Genomic DNA, 1,231 nt, shown 5'->3' with positions numbered 1-1,231 from the left:
CCTCCCCCACCATACCACTACACCTCACCGCCACCACCTGTGAAGTCGCCACCCCCACCATACCACTACACCTCACCGCCACCACCTATGAAGTCGCCACCCCCACCATACCACTACACCTCACCACCACCACCTGTGAAGTCACCTCCCCCACCATACCACTACACCTCACCGCCACCACCTAAGAAGTCGCCTCCCCCACCATACCACTACACCTCACCGCCACCACCTGTGAAGTCACCACCCCCACCATACCACTACACCTCACCACCACCACCTAAGAAATCACCACCCCCACCATACCACTACACCTCACCCCCACCACCTAAGAAGTCGCCTCCCCCACCATACCACTACACCTCACCCCCACCACCGACAAAATCTCCTCCTCCACCGTACCATTACACATCCCCTCCACCACCTATAAAATCGCCCCCTCCACCATACCACTACTCTTCACCCCCACCACCTAAAAAGTCACCACCTCCACCATACCACTACACATCACCACCACCACCTACAGAGTATCCTCCTCCACCATACCATTATACATCACCCCCACCACCTGTGAAATCACCTCCCCCACCATACCGCTACACATCCCCTCCACCACCTACCAAGTCTCCTCCTCCACCATACCACTACACATCGCCCCCACCACCTACAGAATCTCCTCCTCCACCATACCACTACACTTCACCCCCACCACCTAAGAAGTCGTCTCCTCTTCCTTACCACTACACATCACCTCCACCACCAGTAAAATCAGCTCCATCACCCGTATACATCTACACTTCTCCTCCACCGCCAGTTCATTATTAGGCTCCCATAACTTGGTCTTTTGCAAACATTCATGTAAGTATTACTAAATATTATTTATAGATGATTAACCATTTTCTTTCCTAATACTAATATATATATATATATATATATATATACATATATAACACATCGTTAACAAGTTCATATTTTGTTTTTGCAGGTTATATTTCGAGTATTAGTACAATAAAGAATTCTTCACAAGGAGATGTTTGAGAGCTAGTGTGTCTACACCCATTGTATTTGTAATAAGGTCTTCAACATTGCATTCTAGAGCACCAATCTTTTCTATTAGGACCATTTTCTTTCTACTTGGTGATCTTTGTGATTTATCATCTCATGAAGACGAGCTCAAAGGTCTTTCTATAGTTTATTTAAAATGGAACTAGTATTGGTTACCTTTGGGAAAGGG

The 1,231-nt window shown here is 47.1% G+C and overlaps 1 protein-coding gene across 1 annotated transcript in view; it reads left to right on the top strand.

The window, feature by feature from the left end:
• LOC112524389 (extensin-1-like) overlaps nucleotides 1-822 on the top strand; it is a 4,074-nt gene extending 3,252 nt beyond the window's left edge. The window contains exon 3 of the mRNA XM_025134213.1: nucleotides 334-822. Coding sequence (XP_024989981.1) covers nucleotides 334-822 — 489 coding nt within the window. The remainder of the gene's footprint in view (nucleotides 1-333) is intronic.
• Nucleotides 823-1,231: the final 409 nt, after the last annotated feature.

Source organism: Cynara cardunculus (genome assembly GCF_001531365.2).
Source record: "Cynara cardunculus var. scolymus isolate 2C chromosome LG 1, CcrdV1, whole genome shotgun sequence".
Taxonomy (NCBI): domain Eukaryota; kingdom Viridiplantae; phylum Streptophyta; class Magnoliopsida; order Asterales; family Asteraceae; genus Cynara; species Cynara cardunculus.
Note: the sequence above shows the minus strand (reverse complement) of the source record. Positions and strands in the feature narration are given on the sequence as shown.